The sequence below is a fragment of the Dermacentor andersoni genome, chromosome 5 (genome assembly GCF_023375885.2).
Source record: "Dermacentor andersoni chromosome 5, qqDerAnde1_hic_scaffold, whole genome shotgun sequence".
NCBI classification, from domain to species: domain Eukaryota; kingdom Metazoa; phylum Arthropoda; class Arachnida; order Ixodida; family Ixodidae; genus Dermacentor; species Dermacentor andersoni.
Window position 1 is genome coordinate 21,341,563 of NC_092818.1, and position 20,824 is coordinate 21,362,386.

General features: G+C 47.0%; 1 protein-coding gene across 7 annotated transcripts in view; it reads right to left on the reverse strand.

Moving 5' to 3' along the window:
* LOC129384594 (uncharacterized) overlaps positions 1–20,824 on the reverse strand; it is a 165,419-nt gene that overhangs the window by 138,198 nt on the left and 6,397 nt on the right. For 5 of the 7 annotated variants that reach the window (XM_055070144.2, XM_055070147.1, XM_055070146.1 and 2 more), the window contains exon 2: positions 4,734–4,823. The exons of 1 other annotated variant lie outside the window; for it this stretch is intronic. In XM_055070144.2, the coding sequence (XP_054926119.1) occupies positions 4,734–4,823 (90 nt within the window). Of the gene's footprint in view, positions 1–4,733; positions 4,827–20,824 lie in introns of all 7 variants that reach the window. One more of the 7 variants, XM_055070143.2, reaches the window with a different exon arrangement.

Sequence of the window (20,824 nt, forward strand, 5' to 3'; positions counted from 1 at the left end):
GGAAAGGTCTTTCCAGTATTCAAAGCAGGTAACAAAGAATCACCCTTAAACTACCGCGCCATTTCGTTAGATACTGTTCTTTGCAAAGTCATGGGACATGTCATATATTCGCATATCATGAACTTTTTAGACTTGCTAAACTTCTTTCATCCTTCTCAACATGGTTTTCGTAAAAGGCTTTCATGTGAAACACAACTAGCTATCTTCCTTAATGATCTCCACGTTAATCTTGATAACAACGTTCAAACCGATGCCATCTTTCTAGACTACTCTAAAGCTTTTGACACAGTGCTTCATAACCGCTTGCTACTAAAATTATCCAGATTGAACTTGGATCCTCACGTAGTACAATGGATAAAAGAATTCCTTACTAATCTTTCCCAGTTCGTCCTTGTCAATAACGTCTCCCCTGAAGCCCTCCCTGTCACTTCAGGTGTCCCTCGAGGCTCAGTCTTAGGACCGCTTCTTTTCCTAATATACATTAACGATCTTCCGCTGCATGGATCTTGTCCTATTCGCATGTTCGCAGACGACTGTGTGATTTATTGTGCTGTGACTAACGTCTCTGACCAAGCATCTCTCCAGAATGACCCTTATAACGTGCAGGACTGGTGCAACCGCTCGCAAATGGCCTTGAACATAAACAAGGGCAAGTTTATTTCGATTTCCCGCCGTCGTAATCCTTCTCTTTCTAGTTACACAATTCTAAACGTCCCAGTAGAATCATTTCTAGCCTAAAGTACTTAGGCGTAACCCTGTCCCACAACCTTTCCTGGAATGCGCATGCGACTAACGTAATTTCGTCAGCAAACAAGACCCTTGGGTTCATCAGGCATCACATTCGTCATGCTCCATAGCACGTCAACCTACTCGCATACAAATCATTTGTCAGACCACAACTTGAATATGCCGCCGCCATCTGGAACCCTAATCGAACATACATCATCAATGCACTCGAGTCAGTGCAGAATCATGCGACTAGATTCATCCATTCATCTTATTCATATAACATCAGCATTTCACACTTCGAGGCACAATCTAGCTTGAAATATCTTGCTTTTCGTCGTCGCATCGCCCCGCTCTCTATTTATCACAAGTTTTTTTACAGCTCAATAAGCTGCCCACCTTACGTCGCGCCATCACCTTCACGCATGCCACCACGCACCAGCCATCAGCTCCAAGTTTCTCGTCCTCGAAGACGAACTGTCACTTTTCAATCATTCTTTCCTCCAGTTGCCAAGGAGTGGAACGACCTGCCATTCAATGTCGCTGCCATCACATATCATTCACAATTTCTAGAAACTGTTCAAACTTGTATTTCAATGTAACACCTGCCTTTCCTTGTATTTACATGCTAACCACCTCTTATGTAATACCCCGAATGGGGTCTTTAATGTAGTAAAATGAAATGAAATGAAAGAAAATGAAACCCTCGCAGTCCCAAGCCATTGTATGGGCATGGGCGGTACACATGGCCGGCTTGTCCGCCGAGCTAGTAGAGTGGGCGGTGGTAGGGGGCTCGCCACTTGTCCGTCTTCCTAGCGTAACAGTACTGGGCGACGGGTGGGCGTGCTGGCGGCGGGTGGCGGTGGACGACGGGATTGCGGCGCTACAGGGCCCTGGCACAGTAGCGGAGGGGGACCTTGACGGCGGCGGCGCCAGCGCAGCTCATCGCTTCCGCCTGGGGCTGCGGTGATTGTGGTTTCACCTCAGGAACTCCAAGCGATTGCTTAACTTTTTCACCGTCACTACCACACAGTTAAACTAGAAGTCACGTTGTAATGACGGCGAAGAAGGCCGCAAAACTATCAATCATGAAACTAACGTTTTATTGAGCGAACCTGTGCACTCAAAAGCAAGTTACACTCAAGAAAGAACGATAGCGGCGAAGACAGTTGACGATCATCGAATGCCTGATCTGCCGTTCAAGCGCGTCGGCTTTTATACCTGGGTGATCGAATGTTACAGAGTACACGATGGTGCTCCCGTATCTTCCAGAAAGTTCTACACAATTGGCGTAGTACATGCTCTCAGATTACACAAGCTTCGTTGACAAACAGAACTATCGATAACATTCGAGAAACTTCTGATACATGCGGGAGCGCCCCGAGCTGAGCGATAACATTTGTTAGATGGTGAAATGCGCCCACACGAAAAGGATAAACAAGTCCACATGTCAACATACGAGTCTTTTTTGCAACTCCACCAACGAAAACCAGTGTCTAAGCAGCGTTGACCGCTTTAACTACCTCTGGTCTTTTCCGGATGTCCCAGCAGCGAATGAAATTTTGGAGTACAGACAAGAGACGCCAGTTATAAAGGCGCAATTGTAATGTTTGAAGATTCATTTGGAGATACGAAAACTATAGACGAAAAACATCACGTGGACCTTCGGACTCTACAACCGCTTGTCATCGGCGAACGTGGCAGCTCTGAGAAGCCTATACGACTGCGTTCAAATCAATATTACAGCTATCAGAACTCTCGAAGTACTGGAATCGTCTCATGCTCGCATGCTATGCGAGGTGCTCGCTAGTTCGATTCCACACCAAATTATGGTCAACTCTGACCAGCGGAGAGTATTTAGTACGACGAGCACGAATGAGCAGAGATAATCGTTTGAAGAACTTGACCAGTTATTAAGTACATTGCGTTAAGGTAGAGAGAATAAGGAACGAATATAAAGCAACGTCTTTAAGATTGTGGATATCATCGCAGTTCTGGATGTCATGTGACTCCTCCTGCAGCTATTAGTCTTCTAGTGTCTAACAAACTCTCAGGCCTATTTTGTCAAAAGAGAAAGGAAACAGTAGAATGTGACGCATCTGCTCACTTCGAAGTGAAAAAGCGCCTTTTATTGGCAACTGGGTGCTAATTCAGATATAGCACATGGTGTTATCGTGCTAGAGACAGTTGGTGGTAGGTGAGCTGCTCATACTCTCAAGCAAAGCACGCCGCCTCCTTGTAGAGGAGGCGTGCTTTGGAGGAATTTTGACCACGGAGGAATTTTGCACAGCGAAAGCCGGGGATATAGCCGCTTCCTCCACCTCCTCCGGTTAGGCAGCATTAACAGGGGCGGCCGTAGCTGAGTGGCCCTGCCAGCTGATCGCAGAGAGGGCACATTTCAAAACAGTGCTATATTGGGCGGCATCAACCTAGAGCACATCGGTTGAATTGCGGAATTTTCTGTGGTAGGGTCTTGAGCCTTTGCCGACTGCGTAGGATGTGATGTATATGGTGCTCGTTTTCTTGGTAGTGGTGGCATCTGTGGATTATTGCGTATTTGGTGTGAAATGCGTTTGGGGTGAGCGAGAGACAGTGGGGAATTGCCTAAGGAGTAAAAAATCTGTCGGCCCTTTTTCGTTCTGGAAAGGCGGATGTACTGGGAGATGGTCCTCTACGAGCCCATCGGGGTTGTTAAACGTACTGGTCTGCATTAGCCGTCGTGTGGATTAGTCGACCTGGTCATTTTTCTTTCTGAGAAGATATAAGTATGGGGGATGGCGTAAGTTACTTGTGTACATACAAAGGCTTGTATTAGTCTGAGAAGCTAATTTTCTCGAAGAATGCCGCAACGGTTGGACACGCGGCCGAGGAGTCTGAGAGTATTGTCGACGGTGGATTGGAGTGTCTGGAGGGTGTTCGTATTGTGTCCATTTCTCTTAACATGTAGACTGAGAACCCTCTGCTTCTCTACCATGGGGACATGTGTGTTGCCGAGGAGAATGTGGACGTCGGGAGTGCATCTGCGGTTACCGGTGTTGATGAAAAGCAGACGGAGTTCCGATTTCTCAGAGGAGCAGACGAAGTTCATGCATCCTGCAATCACATCCGCCTTATCGGCGGTGGCTTGTTAGCGTCTTGAATTTCACCCTCTGAGTCACCTGTGACCCAGAGGGTGGTGTCATCTGCTTAATGAGAGAAATGCTGCCCGGCGAAAGTCTTAAGGGAGCGTGCAAAGTGGAGCAAGGCGAAATTGAAGAGCAGGGGAGATATCGCGGACACCTGAGGGGTGCCAAAGCTCCCAATAATATAGGTAGGGGATTGCCCCGTGCCGACAAATATTGTCGTGGTACGGTTGGAGGGGAACGCGGGAACGTAACTGTGGATTTTCTCGCCGACCCCAGGAGGTTCAGCTGCATCAGCTTGACGCAGTAATACGAGGACCACATTATTAAAAGCACCATGAATGCTGAGACTCAATATTGCTTATGTCGTGAGTAGGGTTCGGTGTCAAGATCTCGTGCTCGAAGCGAAGCATAGCTTCCTTGCATAATAGGGAGCGGTGGAATCCCAACATATCTGGCGGGAAGAGGTTGTTGTGGTGAATATATCTATTGAGGTGGTTGAGGATCGTGTTCCAAAATTTTGCCAATGCATCACGTGGGTGAGTTTGTTCTGAGGTTGGATGTGTTGAAGACTTCTGGGGCTTTAGAATAAATATATCTATGACATTTTTACATGAGGATGAAAGGGTGCTAAAGGACGCTCGCACTACGTAAATAATCTCAGTGATTAGACCAACTTTTCTTTGTGCACTTACCGTTTGTGAATCACTAAAAGTCCCAGTTTTCTTGTAAAAGTTTGATGCTTCGAGCAGAGAGCAAAAGACACAAATTCGATCGAACAAATTTGATTTAGAAAGGAATGTTATGCAAAACACACCTTTCAGGTTAGGATTTAAGCACAGCTTCAGTTCTACAGAGCCATAAATGTACAAACGGTTCGCTCACCAAAGTCACACTTTTGGACGGATTTCTGAGTGTAGCCATACGTGGCGAGTATAACAGCAACAGCCAGCCATTTCCATCCATCCTGTGGCACTGCTGAAATCAACAGCTCAATTAAGCGAATTTCCCTTGGACCACTCCAACCCCACTGTTAACTTGTCTGCTACGTTGTTAGCGTGTCTGCTATGTGGGTGAGATGACGCCCACTTCACTATGTGAAACCATGCCCCATGGCTGCTCGTAAGGTGCATGGTGAATGTCGTTATCATTCTTAAGAAATTGGGAAAATACTTAGAAAATGAATAAGTATAGGAAGCGAGCGGTCACCTTCTTTCAAGCAGAACTCTTATTTAGTGAAAGAATGAATGAACAATTTTTGATTACGTAGCCGGCGACAAACTAGCAGTCTCGGTGCTGGTGGCTTTGGGGCAGTACACGACGAATTGAGGATGATGCTGCACACACAAAACAGAACTGTAAACGCGCAGCGTGTAACGATGGCGGCAGCTGCCATGCCGAGATAACAGCGCGAGCGGAGAAGCCGAATGGCGTGCGTAATAGTGACTAGAGTAGCTGGCATGGTCCTTGCTTGGGCTACACAAGTGGATGCTGATTTCCATGTATTGTAACTTTTATTGAAATCAAAGAGTAATAACTGCACCGCACATCACGCTGTCATATCTTGACTTTCCCTGCCGAGAGGGAAAGCGGAACTGTTATTTTTGCCTATGCCTCCGTGATGCTGTCAGACTAACCGCCGCGTGCAACAGCTGGGTCACATCAGAGAGGAGCTTTGCGCCGATCCTCACACTCTTGCATGCGCAATCATGCCAAGGACAATTAAACATTGGAATCGGATATCTCGTAGCACGGGCACGCTAGAAGAATTCTTCCAACTGATACTCTGTAGAAACACGGCTGCCTCTAACTTTTCAATACAAACATACCCACTTACTGCAGTCAACAAAAAATTATTTATTCAATTTTAGTTAATTGGACTGCTGACAGCGATAATGATCATCTAACCTTATGTCGCCCTGGCTGCATATTTATTTGCACTGCTGGTTTTCACGTGCAGCCCAGTGCCTAATTTTAAGACAGCCGTAAACCTTAATTTTGGACACACGGTATATATATGATGCTGCCCTGTGACAGTTTTCCCCCTCCTTGCCTCGCGTCAATGTAAACCTAGCGGCCACTACTCTCTATCCCGCTGCTCTTTTCTGACTTATGTCTGCCTCCTCCTTTTTTTCTTTTTCTGTTTTCTTTTTCGTTTCTTTCTTTTTTTTCACTGAATTCCTTGCCCCACACACATGAAACTCCGCCTTGCTTTCGCCCAGCATTGTTGCCAATAAGGCAGCTGTAAATCTGAAAAAGTGCCAAGAAAGAGTGAATCGCTGTCACAGCGGTCCGTTTCGATTCCATGTATCTGAGAACAACCGGGCACCCGTTCTGCGATCTTTTCTAACAGTGCCGAACTGCCATTTTGTGGTTTAGCCTGATGAAGATCGGTCCACCAGTCGCATTGATTGAAATTAAATACTGGTTCTGCTTACCTTGCCTTGTAGCAGCATTGCTCAAATTGTATGCATATATATATATATATATATATATATATATATATATATATATATATATATATATTGCCACCGCCACGACACACCTGACAGTGAGGGAGGGAGTAAGTGAGTGAGTGAACAAACTTTTATTTGGTCCAGCAAAGCGCGATAAAACGCGCACCCGGCTAATCCCACGACGGGACTGACAGATCTAGTCTGCCTGCCCGATCGCGGGCGCGCTGGACGGCCAGGATTTGGTCCTCAAAGACAGGACTTCGCAGGAGCACGTCCCACTCTTCCTTGCTGAACTTCGGGCCCAGCGACCCGCACTCCCAGAGCATATGAGGCAACGTAGCTACCTCACCACAGGCCACGCAAGAACAATTCGGATAAATCTCTGGATATATGCTATTAAGGGACGCCGGATTTGGGTATGAGTTCGTTTGCAGAAGTCTTAGTGTGAGCGCCTGCGGCCTGCTTAGCTTGGAGTGAGGCGGGGGGAAGACCCTTCTCTCTACGTAAAAGAATTTCGTGATTTCGTTGTGTGTGAGAGGAGCGTCTCTGTGTCCGGGGAGAGAGTCGCCCGATCCGAGGGCAGCGCGGTCGGTAAAGCCACGCGCAGCCTCGTGGGCAGACTCGTTGATGTTCAGAGGAACCCCCTCAATCGCCCCGACGTGTGCAGGGAACCAAAGGATCGAGTGCATGGAGGTGTTGCCCTGTTTGGCGCCTTTCAGAATTTGAACTACCTGCCGGGCTACCCGGCCTTTCTGGAATGCCCTGATGGCGGCTTTCGAATCGCTATACACCCTGTCTCTCCGACCGTCTTGCATGGCGAGTGCAATGGCCACTTGCTCGGCCACCTTTGGGTTCGTCGTCCGGACGGAAGCACAGTTGATGACTTTGCCCAGCGTGTCAATGACCGAAACCGCAAAAGCCTTGCCGTCTCGATATGCAGCTGCGTCCACGAAGCTTGCTGCGATTTTGTCCTGGTTTATTTGCTTTAGTATATTAAATGCTCTTGCCTTGCGACGACTTGCGTTGTGAACGGGATGAACGTTGCGCGGCAAAGGGGCGACCACGATCTTCTCCCCTATTTCTCTGGGGATTTGGTTGGTGCGAGTTTTTGGTTGGTGCGAGTCCGATCTCCTCGAGGATACGCCTGCCGGCTGGCGTGGTGGACAGCCGAGTTAGCTGGGCCCGTTCCTGAGCCTCGGCCATCTCCTCAATGGTGTTGTGTATACCGAGCCGAAGGAGGTCTTCTGTATGCGTTCTGACGGGCAGCCCGGGGGCTCTCTTGAAGAATTTTCTGATGAGGGCATTAAGCTTTTCTCGCTCGGCTCTGAGCCAGTTGTGCATGTCCACCGTGTAGGTGAGGTGACACAGCACAAAGGCGTTGATGAGCCGAAGCAGATTGTCCTCCTTGAGGCCACGATGTCTGTTTGTGACCCTTCGGACGAGGCGAAAAGCATTGTCGGTTTTCGCAATTATCTTGCGTAACGCAGTGCCGTTGCCGCCGCGTGATTCTATGAACATACCCAGGACTCTGATGGTGTCGACCCTGGGTATCGGGTCACCACTGACAGCACTCGGTGCAATTCGGTGCCACGTGCTAGGTGTGTTGGGTGGCTCCGAGAAGAAGACGACGACGAAGGTGCCAGGATAGCGATATATACAAGATCTATAGCGTCGACCTAAGTCTTTTGTGGCTTTGTCTGTGACAAACTGGTGCAGTTCCTGGGTACGCGTCTATGAACTCTGACCCCCAGGAACTGGAAGCGGACAACCTACGCAAAAGCCGACGGCTTCAAAGACTGCTTCCGGAATACGGCCTGCAAGATCTGCCGAGAATGTCCACCACAAGCGCAAGCCAGACACAGGAGACATACGGTACGGGACAACCTCCTGCGTCGCTGGTTCTCCACACCCCACGCTGGCCGCGACCTTCCCATGGTGAGCCTTTTGAGGACGTTGAAGACTGGCCCGACGACTTCGATCGTGCGGCTGACGTCAATTATTGGGACGAGCAGAAAAAGTTAAGGACCGTGTACTTCGCCCTAGGGGACTCTGCCCGAACATGGTTCGCTAACCACGAGCCATCCATCACCACCTGGCAAGAATTTCAACGGCAGATACGCGATACGTACAGCAGCCCCGCAAGAAAAGAGCGAGCAAAGCAAGCCCTTCAGAATAGGGTTCAAAGGCCGAACGAAAGCGTAGCCATGCTCGTAGAGGACATGTCGCGGCTTTTCAAGCGTGCTGGCCCTGGCACAATAGAAGCCAAGAAAGTACGCCTCCTGATGTCTGCAGGGAACGAGCAGCTGTTTGCTGGACTGATGCGAAGGCCTCCAGCTACAGTAGCTGAGTTCGTCAGTGAGGCGACAACAATGGAGCGAGCCCTTCAGCAACGCTCCTCGGTCTACGATCGCCAAATCAGTCTGGAATCAGCATCTTCTCTCTTGTTGTCCTATGACACCGATGCGCTTCGAGAGCTTGTGCGTAATGTCGTGCGTGAGGAGCTCGATCGACTACAGGGAGTGCGATTTCAACCAACCGTAACATCCCTCACAGATATCGTCCGCGAAGAAGTCCGCCAGGCGGCACAGTCATTTGTGCCAACCAGACCTGAAGCCGCCCCCGTACTGACTTATGCGCAAGCAATGAGGCTACCTGCGCAACCCGGGAACCAGCATAACCCGCCTTCTTCTGAAGAACCGCTGTGCCACTTCCAGGGCCAAGCTTCACGTACAAACATGTACTGGTCTAGGAGCCCTCGAATCATTACGCGAAAGACAGACGTGTGGCGCACCCCTGACTATCACCCACTTTGCTTCCACTGTGGCGAAGCAGGCCACTTGTACCGTGCCTGCTACTACCGAAGAATAGGACTCCAGGGCTATCACCCCGGCGCTCGTCACCCACGTGAGGGAGAGCGCCCTAGAGAAATACAGCAATATCTGGCCAGTCAACCTTTGTCGCCGTACGCACAGTTGCCACCGGTTGAACAGTCCCTGCCAACGACCCGATCTCCGTCTCCGCAGAGGTGCCAGTCACGATCACTACCTCCTCGACGATCGGCGTCACCTAGCCTCTACACTACGTTCTCCGCTTCCGTGGGCAACCGGCCCACGAGCCCAAGTCGAGGAAACTAAAAACAGTGACCTCCGGGGTGGGGCCGCTGTCCAACGCAATTCGGAGGATCCTCCGCTGCGACACCCCGACGACAGCGTCGACGACGACGACGATAACGACGACGACAACGACGACTGCGTACCTTCGACACCTTCCTTCGAAAACCGTGAACCTGTTTCAGCCGACATACTCGTTTCTGTAGATAACCACCCAGTAACCGCTCTTGTCGATACTGGTGCCGATTATTCTGTCATGAGCAGACAACTGGTTACTGCACTTCGCAAGGTGACGACAACGTGGTCAGGACCTAAGCTCCGTACAGCTGGCGGTCATGTTCTCACGCCGATCCGCAAATGCACTGCGAGGGTACAAATTCGTGAGGTCACATTTGTCGGTTCATTTATTATCCTGGCAGAGTGCTCTAGGCAGGTCATACTCGGCATGGACTTTCTTCGGGAGTACGGCGCAATCATAAACCTTCGCGAGTTGCTGGTCACTTTTTCCAGCGAACACGCAACTCATTCGAACGACTACCACCCACAGTCCACGGTGTTACATGTTTCGCGTGACTGTGCTACTTTACCGCCCCGGAGTACTGCGTTTATCACCGTAGAAACAGACGACGATCCTCCCCATCTCGGAATCGCTGAGGGCAATCTGTCAGTCTTGTTGGCTCGACAGGTTTGCGTAGCCCGCACCATCTTGCAGCTGTCGTCACGGACTGCTCAGATTTTAGTGACCAATTTCAGTCGTGAATACCAGCACTTCGCCCCACGAACTGCCATCGCCTATTTGGAGGCAGTCAGCGACTTTCGCGCTTCTTTAACTGTAGGACACAATGATGGAAATTCTAACTGTGACGTAGGCGCCAACAGCAATATTGATGTGAATTCTAAATTATCAGGTGAACAACAGGCTAGCATTCCAAGCCTTTTACAGACTTTTGCGGACTGTTTCTCTTCAACATCGAAGGTCAACTAAACGCCAATTGCGAAACACAGAATTATTACAAATACCAATGAAAGACCTGTGCGCCAACGTGCCTACCGTATTTCTCGTAAAGAGCAAGACGGCATCTGAAATGAAGTCCAACAAATGCTTACCGACGATATCATACAGCCCTCCACCAGTCCATGGGCGTCACCTGCGGTTCTGGTGAAAAAGAAATACGGCACACTGCGTTTTTGCGACGCCGACTGCCTGTCACGTGCTCCACTTCAACCGTCGCCATACGACTTTGATGAAGACGACGCATTTCTGTCCATTATCACAGTATCAGACATCAGCAAGCAACAGCGCGATGATTCAGAACTCCGGCCTCTCACCGACTATCTTGAGAACCGTCTACCAGAGCCGCCTCGTATGTTCATCCGCAAGTTATCCTCGTTTTTTCTCCGCGATGGCGTTCTCCACAAATTGGGTTTTCGCTCGACCGCAACCGCCTGCCTCCTTGTAGTTACGTCTTGACTACGTGACGACATCCTGCGGGCCTCTCACGACGAGCCATCTTCGGGCCACATGGGATTCGCACGGACGTTTTCACGCATACGCCAAAACAACTTCTGGCGTAACCCTCGCCGTGACGTGAAGCAATACGTGAAGACAGGCCGCGACTGCCAGAGACGCAAGACAACCCCCGTGCATCCCGCTGGACTTCTCCATCCCGTGGATCCTGCACGGATCCCTTTTCAGCAGGTTGGCGTAGATTTGCTTGGACCATTCCACACGTCGAGGGCTGGTAACCGTTGGATTGCTGTTGCGACAGACTACCTTACACGTTCCATTGAAACCCGAGCTCTCTCACGAGGCACTGCTAATGATATTGCGACCTTCTTTGTCCATGGTATCGTACTCCGCCACGGTGCCCCAACAGTGGTTATAACCGACCGGGGCACAGCATTTACAGCGCAGCTCACAGAAGAAATCATGCTTCTCAGTGGTACAGTTCACTGCAAAGCCACTTCTTACCATCCCCAGACAGAAAGGCGAAACAAAACGATGGCTGATATGATTTCCATGTATGTTGACGGCGACCACAAAAGCTGGGACGACGTTCTCCCGTATGTTACGTTTGCATATTATACTGTCGTTCAAGAAACTACCAGCTTCACCCCTTTTCGCTTGGTGCACGGCCGGGAAGCTATAACAACGTTGCACGCAATGCTTTTACCCGCCAACTGTTCTAATGTTGCCGCTGATGCTGCCGAATTCCCTCGATGCGCGGAAGAGGCGCGCCAGCTCGCACGAATGCGTATCCGCTACCAACAACACAACGACGCCGACCGATACAATCTTCGTCACCGCGACGTCACTTATCAACCCGGTGGCAAAGTATGGGTGTGGACACCGATCCGCCAGCTTGGTCGGTCGGAGAAACTTTCCGACGCTACTTTGGACCTTATAGAATCGTTCAACGACTCGGCGACGTCACATACGAAATGATTACTGAAGGAGAAGGCACCACTTGCCGTCCCCGACGCCCACGCCTCTCCGATGTCGTTCGCGTGTCGACATTGAAGTTATACCACTGCCCCTGAACGGCAGCTATATATATATATGTATATATATATATATATATATATATATATATATATATATATATATATATATATATATATAATCTTAGATGAACGTCATCATGTAGCACGTACAAAAAATCCTCTGTAATTATGCAAGGTATGGGACCATCTTGAAACATATGGGCAACAATGCAAACAGCCTACCTCAAGATGGGATGCACACATACATACAGCGCTTGTGTGTGCGTGTCTCCCTTCTTGTGGTCGTCTGTTTGCGCTGTTACCCACATGTTTCAACGTGAACCAACTCGTTCGAAAAGAAGTATTGATCAAGTTCCTTTCTTATACTGTGGGCCTTTCCTTCTGTGTTTCACGTTCCTCTTCCACCATCGACAGTGCTTGTGTGCGCGTGTATTCCTTCTTGTGGTCGTCTGTTCGCGCTGTTGCCCATATGTGAACCAACTCGCTCAAAAACAAGTATGAAACCATGCTAGAAAATGTCATTGTTGACAATTTCGCCGCGAGACACAACAATAATTTTTTAGAATGTTGGCGGCACTTCGAACTATAGTAATCATCATAAACAAAAAACCCAGCCGCAGTGATGAGTCATTCTATATAAGTGGGCGAAATAGAAAAACGCCCGTGTCCCGTGCACTGGGGACACAGTAAAAGTTCCCTAGTGGTCAAACTTAATGCAACATCCCCCCCCCCCCCCTATGGTGTGCCTCGCAATCAAATCGCGATTTTCACACGTACAACCCTAGAATTCAAAATATATAGAATTCAATATATAGCACTCGTCCTATCTGCTCCTCTCTGTGTACGTGTTCTCTTCATGCTACAAGCCAAGACCTAGAATTCAATCCAGTCATTTTATATTACCACTCTAAGGACAAGCATGTAATTCATACTTCTCACCTCAAAAACAACACTTTCGGTAGAGAGTGTGAGAAGGGCTGGGAAGTGCCCCACCTTAACCACCAAAGTACTCCAGGTAATATGGGTAGGGTTGAATTAGAGAGTGTTAGGGTGGGGGACTAGAGAAGTGGAAGTATAACGCGAGGAGTGATAGGGGGGAGGTTAGAGAAAGTGCAGGGTGTAGTGAGTATAAAATTAAGAGAGAGTAAGCTACCATCAGCCAACGAGCTCCACGGAGGGGACGGGTCGGGCAAGACAGTGAATATTTATTGAACAAAGAAAATAAAAATAAAACAAAATGTTTGATTGTATTCATCTTCGTCTTGAAAGGACACTTCGTTCTTCCTTTCTTCTGGCCGTTCATAGGTTGTATTGCAGCTATAAGTGTTTCTCAATTCTTGTCTGATTGTGGTTGTTGTACGATGCTGCCAGTTCGGGATGTTTGCGCTTGCAACTGTTCGTAAGATTGAAGGAGTTTGCTTCCTGGTCGTTGTAGATCAGTGTTTTCTTGTATTTAAAACTACTCTTTTGGTGTTTTGTTGCGGGTGTATTGGCGGCTCGATAAGAAATAGTGACTGAGGAGTCCTCACCAAGGATGGTTTTTATGCCCCATTTCCTTTTCTTAAATACATTTGTAAAGGAGTTTGTAGACGTTGAAGTTCATCGTTGCTTTTAATGTGTCGAGCTAATTTTGCGTCCATGTTTTTAACATTGCAAAATAGTCTAGTCAAGTTTCTGCACCATTTCCTCTAGAACGGTCACTGTTTTTTTTTTTTTGCTCTAAATAATTTCTGGCTTTCAATTTTGTAATTTATCGACTAGTTTAAAGGTTTCATTTGGCTTTGTAGTTTCAAGTAAACAGTCTTCAGGATAATGATCAAAACTACCAATACTATTTCGGCATAGACATTTTGGGTATGCTACTATATTAAATCGCCGAAAGTAAAATGAAAATCTTCCGTGTCCTAGCAGTGTCTTAGTAGTATAGAAATTTCTTCGAAAGCGTTTTGGAATGTGATTTAACTTCTTTATTTATTGGTTGGGTGTAACTGTTTGTTCCTTCTTTGTTGCAGATTTCGTTCCGTTAGGCACATGAATTTACTGTCATTGTTCTGAAATAAATGATTTCAGACTTGGAAGGAAAGCCTCTTCGCCTTCCTTTGGGGGTTCTTTTGCTAATTCATCTGCTAGTGTACTTCGTAATGTTCCATTATGACCTTCAACATAAGGAAACTTTATGTTAAGTTCATTTGGTTCATCTAAGAATTCTTTTTTCTTCAGCATTTCATTGGGTTTGAATTGCCTGGTTTTCCTAAAGCTTGAAGTGCTGTGAATAGCCGTTATCTAGCCTGTATATGTAATGCCATTATGTATTGGACTGGTATTAAAATAACTATAATTTGGGAACCGTAATTGATTATGATTATTATGCAATAAGTCGATTATGAGGCCTGCCGTAGTCTGAGATTCCAGAATAATTTTGACTACCGGAAGTTCTTTAAGGGCACCTAAATCTAAGTATATGAGTGTTTTCGCATTTTTGTCGCACTAAAGTAACGACCACGAGCGATCAACCCATATAAGGACTCAGTTCATATGGAATACACAGGGACTGTGAGAAGGTTGTGGCGCTATATATCGAGCAAGGCAACATGCAAATATTATTTAATAATACCGAAAGATAGACTGACAGGCATTGTAGGTGTCGCCTTACTAATAAAGAATGCATCCCCTTGGTGGCACTGCCTGATGTCAAGAACGTGGAAGCAATCTTTTGCACTGCTGAGCACGAGGTCGCGGGATCGAATCCCGGCCACGGCGGCCGCATTTCGATGGGGGCGAAATGCGAAAACACCCGTGTACTTAGATTTAGGCGCACGTTAAAGAACCCCAGGTGGTCGAAATTTCCGGAGTCCCCCACTGCGGCGTGCCTCATAATCAGAAAGTGGTTTTGGCACGTAAAACCCCATAATTTAATTTTTTTTTAAATCTTTTGCACGATAACTATGGGCCCAGGCAATATCCCTGCGGGTTGCGTTCACCGCAGTACTACGGCTGATAATGGCGTGATTCAATCAATGTGCAACTTCTTAGAACGTCATGCATCATGTGGTCGACTAATCTTACTTGGAGATTTCAATTTACCAGATATAGATTACCAAGCGTACATTTACCTTCTGTTTCATCTGAACTTATTTGATACATGATGCTCAACTTTAACCTATGTGAAGTCGTCACAGAGCGCATGCGCATTAAAAGTATGGCATGAAGGAATTTTGAACTAGTATTCTTGAGCAATCACTTTTCGAACGAAGACACAGATACAGAAATAATGGACACATTATCAGGCCAAAAGTTAACATACTGCACTATACAGATAGAATATTCTACACATACTATGAAAACACGTACGACCTTTCTTGACTTTTCCAACAATGATGGTGTGAGCATAATGCACCACCTAAATTTTAGACATGCTGTGTATCAAGAATTTTCTGATCTTGCCTCTACGAACGTTGACTCCCTGAGTTCAAAGATATCTTTTTTTTTGCCACTCGGAAGTATGTCCCAAGTAAGGCGAACAAGTTAAACCCAGGTAATCTATGTATTACATGCGAAATTACCGAAGCAAAACAAAAAGTAAGTAGGCCACCAAGAAGGTTAAAAGAAAAACCCTTGCACATAACTAGATGTAGGCGCAGTGAAGTCATTTTCAAAGTGAAGTCTAAAATTAATAATGCTAAAATTAAGTACTTCACCAACATTCTTCCTAATTTTTTAACGAGGGTGCCTAAGAAATTCTGAAATTACTTTAACCCTAAGAAGCATGACGGCCCTTCAATTTCGAGTGCCGACAACCGGAACAGCGCGACTTCTTTTAACATGTATTTCCAACCTGTATTTTTTATCGACGACTGGAGCCTCACGCACAAAGAGCCGTGCGCCTGTAGACATATCGCGCCTCTTAAAGTCACTGAAGCAAGTGTACTAAACCTTCTACTTCACATTGAAAAAAAAAAAAAACATGTTGGGCCAGACAATATACGCAACGTATTTCTTAATGGGAAGCTAAAGAGTCTGTCGAATTCATTAAGACGCTCATATACGGATGCGGGAACCTCATAAAAAATGCAGGTAAAATTTCGGGGGGGATTTTTCGCTTAGCAGCGACGTAATCGTCGGTTAAAATTGCGCTGTAGCTCCGCCCCCCGTCGAGCGCCGCGCGCTGCTGCTGACGCTCACGATGCGAGCTGAGACCGGAAACCGCGGCGTAGTGACGTCAGCACTGGTGTTCCGTTCCTTCGCAGTCTCCGCGACCGTGCCTGACCGGGCTTATTTCTGCGTGCGTGCCGTCCTAATGTGCTTCGCTCGACCCTGCATTCCTTTGTTTGTGTGTATATAGGAGTGGTAGTTGAGGTGCGCAGCATCAATTGAACTTGTAGGCCGATCATGCCGGCGTTCTGTGCCGCCTACGCTTGCACGAACACCAGCGGCCACGATGATGTTCCGATGTTCCATTAGTTCCTGCAAGGCAAGAAGCTTTCAGCTAAGTGGGAGGCTGCTGTGAAGCGAAACAACTTCAAGCGCTCAAGAACAACAGTGTTGTGCTCTAACCACTTCCGTGACGATTACTACCGGAGTTTATCAATAATGCGTGCTTTGGGTTCTCATTCGTGTTAGCACGCTGAACGGAAGGTGCATGTTTATCTCCCACCCTTGACGCAGGTTTCTTCGCCAAGCGCCGCGAATTTTCTATTCGCACATGTGTTGTGAAACAGCCTGCATGCAGCTACCATAACGCAGTCCAAGCGGAAAGTTTGCATTTGTTGGAAAGCCTGCTCACGCCAGGACGCTGCGCCCCCCCTTCTCTCGCACACATAGAGAGAGAGAGAGAAAACATTTATTTATCATGAGTGTTTTCTCTCTCTCTCTCTCTCTATGTGTGCGAGAGGAAACCGACCATCTCACGTAGCCGGCGGAATTTGCCGGTTACGAGTAGCGTGCGGATGGCGCGCTGATGACGGTGCTATACTACACGTGCTACAACAGCCGGTAAACTTTTCCCGCGTTTAAACCGTCTGTGTAGATTGCCGACAGGTTTGGGGCAGCGCACAAATGCCGAAGATCGCATCACCGCTTACGTTCTACGAGGAGGCATGCAGGAACATAACACTGCAGTTGTTTGCCCGGAAACGTACTCACTGGAACGCTCAATGGAGCTTAGCAGAAAACAAACTCGCCAAAGAACATTTCCAACACAAGGAGACGCTAACACTTCGCCTTCGTTCACGTGGAAAGCAGTGCTTGCACCAGCATTTTTTGCTTCTTGGAGAGGCCGGCTCTTCGCAATCGGCTCGTACATGTAGGGAGTAAAGTATAAACCCCTTACAAGTGATCTTGCACGCGACAGCGACAAGCGAGGCGATGCCTGTCGCGTTCACTCGTCGTCTGCGAACCGAACTCCACGCGAGCGACGGCTTTGAGCGACGACTTCCCGGTATGAAGGCAGCAATATACGTGCCGAAACTAGCATGACGCATGCTTTATCAATTTAAGCTGATGTATTTTACTGAAAAAGGAGCATAAAATATTTCTGAAGGTCTTGCACTAGCTTCTTATTCTTGCATGTGTAAAATTCAATAGTTTGCTCGTTCCGTGTGACAAACAGTAGTATTTGACTTATGTACATCCAATTCCGGCTTCGCACTATTGGCTAGTCGCTCATAGCACTTCCGGGCGACGAGTTCTAGATTTCTTGAAACGAGCGATCAAGCGACAACACCGAGCGATCTGTTCAAGCGACTGCCCGTTTTGTCGCTCGTAGCCGTCGCCCATCAACGTCGCGCGCAAAATCGCTCTCGTGGAGTTCGGACTTAACGCCGGTCTCCTCAGAGAAGCGCAAGCTTTCGAAGTTTTCCATGACCGTCTCAGCAAAACAGCACCAAACTACCTTGCACTGTGCTTTGTGTGTAGCGGCAGCAATCAGTCCGGACGAACACCATTGTTGACGTCACGAGGCGCCCGACCAATCACAGGCGGAAACGAGGCGCGCGAGCTGGGCGTGTCTGCTGCTGCACTTTTTGTCGAAATAAAATATGTTTGCGCTTTCTTTCGCTCAATTTCAATGCGGTATTCGAATTCAGAGGGTTGAAAACTACGACGTACTGCTCTTCACTCATTTTTTCTGGAGAAGCTTTCAGCTTCCCTTTAAGAGATATGCTGATTGGACTGCCACATTTATGTGCCTAATTTTCAGCAAATATTTAACAACAAGTAGCTTTCCTGCAGATCCGAAAACTACCGTGGTTGTCCCAGTTCATAAATCTGGAAACACTTCTGAGGTGTCCAATTTCAGACCTATTTCACTAACTTCGACTGTATGAAAGCTTCTTAAGAATATAGTTCTAAAACACATAACCACATACATAGACGAAGAATCTGTACTATAACCGTGCCAACATGGTTTCCGCAGGACACTTTCGACAGTAACGCAACTTATAGAACTAACACATGACGTAACTCAATCTACAGACAATAGACAAGAGATAGACCTAATTTTACTTGAATTTTCAGAGGCCTTTGACCGCGTACCACGAAAAGAACTAATAAAACAGTTATTGGACATTAATGGTGGTCCTGTTGTTGAATGTATTGAGAATTAAATCGCTGAGTGATCATGGTTCGTTCAAATTAGGAATGAAGGTTCTAGCTTAGCCCCAGGGTAGCGTCCTGGGATAAGTTTTATTTCTCATTTACATGAATAACTAGCCTGCTAGCCGTCTTGTAATATCCGACTTCTTGCGGGTGATTGACTCTTGTGTCATGAGATCAATTCTAATGATGACCAAGGAATTTTAAATAATTCTATGGAGTCTTCTTTCATTTAGGTCGCGAATAGCCGATGACTATAAATGTACAGAAATTGACAACATTGAAAATAACTCGAAGGAAACAAGCATGTGAGTTCACCTACACCACTAATGACACCCCTCTGACTACGGTTTTAGTGCACGAATACTAGGGTTAACTGTTATTTTCTGATCTCCGATGGAATTTGCATGTTGAAAACATTACATCTGCTCCCTTGAGGCGACTTTCCTTTCTCAGAATACGCCTTCGCCAGGCAAGAACGACCTCAAAGCTGTTATGTTGTCGCATGATTGTTCAACCAATCCTTGAGTGTGCTAACTTTGTTTGCTTTCCTTTCACTAACTAACTTATTAACAAACTCGATGGGGTGCAGAGAAAGGTGTTAAGGTTAATCTTTAATAAATTCAACCTAACTGGCTCACCAACTGGTCTACTAAAGCAAGCTCGTAGGTTAACATTACAAATTCGAGCTAAACAAGCTCAAGTGAAGTTTCCGTATCAATTAATTCTTGGCGACATAAACACTGACGCATGTAAAGTTACATTTTCAGCACGTACAAGACCTACACGTAATAAACATTCTCGTACCCTTGTTCAACACAGGCACAACTCCAACATTTTAAATACTCCTATATTAATCGTGCAATCAGAGAGTGTAACCGATGGGACCATTCAGTCACGAGCACTCCGACTTCAGAAAATTTTCTAATGTTTGTCGAGAAAATAATACGTGCCTAACTATTCATCACTAATTTTATATCCGATGTTCTACGTTTTTTACTACATTAGGTTCTCTGTATTCTGATTTCGCACTTGCGTCTCAAAAATCGTGCTACCTTTCTTTATGTTGACCTTGTTTTTTATTGCTTACTTTTTGATGTTGTGTTGGAGATACTTACGTTATTTATATCTATCGCAGTTAACTTCACGCATCACTACTGTGACATTGTATCGTATTGTGTTTCACATAAGTGTTTAATGTCCCTTTTACACTGCACTCATGCATGTGTCCTCCCTGCTATGACGTCGTGTGAGATTAGCAGTATTGCCGAGAGACAAATGAAGTCCGTCGCATTAGGCCGTCATCGATGAAGAAGAGGTAGAAGTTGCTTCTCGCCATCTTGGATACTATGACTCGTGTGCTGCTCGCCCTACTTGTAAATATTTGTAAATGTACGTTTTTGTGCAACATTTCTGGTGAATTTGCGGAGCACGCTGCCTGCGCATCACCATCACCCCAGCACGGAACTCCGAAGCGTTCGCCGCCTTGTTCCCTCGACGATGGCCACTAAAGCACCCACCGTGCCACAGCCGTTCGCAAAATGTGTGATCTTATCGCTTCCAAAAGGTTCAGGCACCTTCTGTGGCACAAATGACGTAAATGTTGAAGATAGTATTTCATGGTACGGGCGTGTCAGCAAACAGAACAGGTGGGAAAATACCCTTATGCTAGAAAATGTGGTATTTTATCTCAAGGGAACCGCACGCGTATGGTAGGAGACGTATGAGCACGATGTCATCAGCTGGGACCTATGCAATGAAAAGCCATTGGGTCGTCAGCTAGCCGCTAAAGAAGAACTCGGCTCTCGCGCGCAGTCTTCTCCTGAATAATATATTTCGTATATTCATGATATTCTAGCGCTTTGCCACAAAGTTGATAGTAACCTGCCCGAAGCGGAAATATCGGGCACATTTAAAGCTACCGCCGACGACGCATTCTACCTCTTGGCATTCAGAAAGTGTGCTACCGTGAATCCCATTGTGAACTAGTATCGGCGATTCAAACAAGTGAAGTTCTGCCGTATAGCCAGCATTTCACCAGGCTTCCTAACACTGCCACATCGTCATCATGCGAAGAACCACCACCGACTCTACGATCGCCTGCTTCTGCCACTTTAACATATATCGTTCTTCGTGAAATAGAAGCAATGTCACCAGCCCGTCTTGTTCCTGACGTCTTGACTGCCAACCAGCGTATGGTTTCCTTGATTCAAGACGTGCTTTTACAGGAGGTGGCTAATTTGGGACTCCCCTCTGTCTGCACGGTGCGCGTTCCACCCATTACACCAGTCACTCCATCAGTTCAACCAGTCGC